The 2,035-nt window shown below is 39.7% G+C and overlaps 1 protein-coding gene across 1 annotated transcript; it reads right to left on the minus strand.

Annotated features, from left to right (window-relative positions):
• Positions 1 to 384: 384 nt before the first annotated feature.
• LOC149424133 (double-stranded RNA-binding protein Staufen homolog 2-like) lies at positions 385 to 1,204 on the minus strand. The gene is made up of 3 exons (XM_089631042.1): positions 1,163 to 1,204; positions 835 to 1,050; positions 385 to 609 (listed from the first exon to the last, which is right to left on the minus strand). The coding sequence occupies exons 1-3, from the start codon at positions 1,202 to 1,204 to the stop codon at positions 385 to 387; spliced, it is 483 nt and encodes a 160-aa protein (XP_089487168.1).
• Positions 1,205 to 2,035: the final 831 nt, after the last annotated feature.

Raw genomic sequence — 2,035 nt, forward strand, 5'->3', positions numbered from 1 at the left:
CCTCAAGCATCTTCTCGGCGGCCCGCTTTTCGAAGTCTTCTTGATGTTACCTTCGCCTTCCGTTACATGTTCTGCCACAGTGCACGTCGTTATAAAAAGCTTCATATGTGGAGGCCCTTTTTCGCTTTTGACGTCAAAGTTGACAGGGAGGTTGAATTTGAGCGCTATCTCATGAACCAAAAACACCTCAAGGGCGCTGTACAAACTTATAATACATTTCTACAGTGATCTATGTTATTACTTAACTATTTATGGAGAAAATATACGGTACAATACTTACCTGGTAGGTGAGCACTGAGTTGACAAGGAACGACACGATCATCCGCGCATGCGTTAAAAAAGGACAGCATATTTTGTGTCGCGTAATCGTTGAATCGACGAAGGTTAGATTTCTTGATTTAGAGTCTCTGTCTTCTTGACCGAGGGCAATTTCTTCAGCTCCTCCAGCATCTTCTCGGCGGCCCGCTTCTTCGAAGTCTTCTTGCTGTTACCTTCGCTATGCGTTACATGTTCTTCCACAGTGCACGTCGTTAAAAAAAGCTTCATATGTGGAAGCCCTTTTTCGCTTTTGACGTCAAAGTTGACAGGGAGGTTGAATTTGAGCGCTATCTCATGAACCAAAAACACCTCAAGGGCGCTGTAGAAACTTATAATACATTTCTACAGTGATCTATGTTATTACTAAACTATTTATGGAGAAAATATACGGTACAATACTTACCTGGTAGGTGAGCACTGAGTTGACATGGAACGACACGATCATCCGCGCATGCGTTAAAAAAGGACAGCATATTTTGTGTCGCGTAATCGTTGAATCGACGAAGGTTAGGTTACCTGATTTAGAGTCTCTGTCTTCTTGACCGAGGGCAATTTCTTTAGCTCCTCCAGCATCTTCTCGGCGGCCCGCTTCTTCGAAGTCTTCTTGATGTTACCTTCGCCTTCCGTTACATGTTCTGCCACAGTGCACGTCGTTATAAAAAGCTTCATATGTGGAGGCCCTTTTTCGCTTTTGACGTCAAAGTTGACAGGGAGGTTGAATTTGAGCGCTATCTCATGAACCAAAAACACCTCAAGGGCGCTGTACAAACTTATAATACATTTCTACAGTGATCTATGTTATTACTTAACTATATATGGAGAAAATACACAGTACAATACTTACCTGGTAGGTGAGCACTGAGTTGGCAAGGAACGACACGATCATCCGTCGTTTATTTCGTCGCGCGTAAAAAATAATCTAAGTTTCTAATGACAGTTGCGCGATTCCGTGAAAGAAAACGATAGAGGAATCAGAGAGAAGCTGTATAAAAAATTGACAAACGCACTTGTTGAACAAATTGGATTTTGTGGTAGAACGCGCAATGTAAAAGTGACGTCGACAGACTAAGCAACTTCTCCCGAAGAAGTCAGATTTAGTAAATTAAATTAAATGGAAATAAATTAAATGGAAACTCCTTCGGGTTTCGAAAAATTTACACAGTTTCCATGGGATATATCCAATTGCCATTATTATTAGGCAACTTGTTAGTGTGATATGTAGACTTCCATTGGTTTCTGTCACGTTGGTGGTGGTACTGGAATCTTGGTGTGGTTTCTCTATTTCGTCTACATGTAATATGGGTAGCTGTAATACGTGTAGTTCTTCTCTGGAGTACGTAATGACTAACGTTTCTTTGTTGATAGTTCGTCCCATATTAAATGTTTTTCCTTGTATGCTGCATTCGTCGTTGGTCACGAGTACTGATTTAGAAAACAAATCTTTATTCTTCTCCAATAATTCGTCAAGTTCGGTCATTTCCATTACATGGAATAGTTGAACTTGTTTTGTTGGGGTTCATAATAAATGTTTATTATTATTATAAATATCATTCAACATCAGCGTTGAAATCATTAATTTTAACATATTTTTTAGAGGAATAAAAATATAAAACCTCATTTTATTATTATTGTCTCCAAACACCTTTTTCCAAAGTGGCGTTACAACCGTACCTCTATGAGTCGTTGTGTGCGCCGTTTGTACCGAAAATTCTTCGTC

This window comes from Hesperophylax consimilis, chromosome 4 (genome assembly GCF_061612785.1).
Source record: "Hesperophylax consimilis isolate HC1 chromosome 4, BYU_Hcon_1.0, whole genome shotgun sequence".
Taxonomy (NCBI): Eukaryota; Metazoa; Arthropoda; class Insecta; order Trichoptera; family Limnephilidae; genus Hesperophylax; species Hesperophylax consimilis.

Excerpts from the sequence above, each read along its gene's own strand:
- LOC149424133 (XM_089631042.1), bottom strand. The coding sequence starts at position 1,204 with ATGATCGTGTCGTTCCTTGCCAACTCAGTGCTCACCTACCAG. Across the intron at positions 1,051-1,162 it reads ACTCAGTGCTCACCTACCAG|ATAGCGCTCAAATTCAACCT; the intron begins GTAAGTATTGTA and ends TTGGTTCATGAG. Across the intron at positions 610-834 it reads AGACAGAGACTCTAAATCAG|ATAGCGCTCAAATTCAACCT; the intron begins GTAACCTAACCT and ends TTGGTTCATGAG.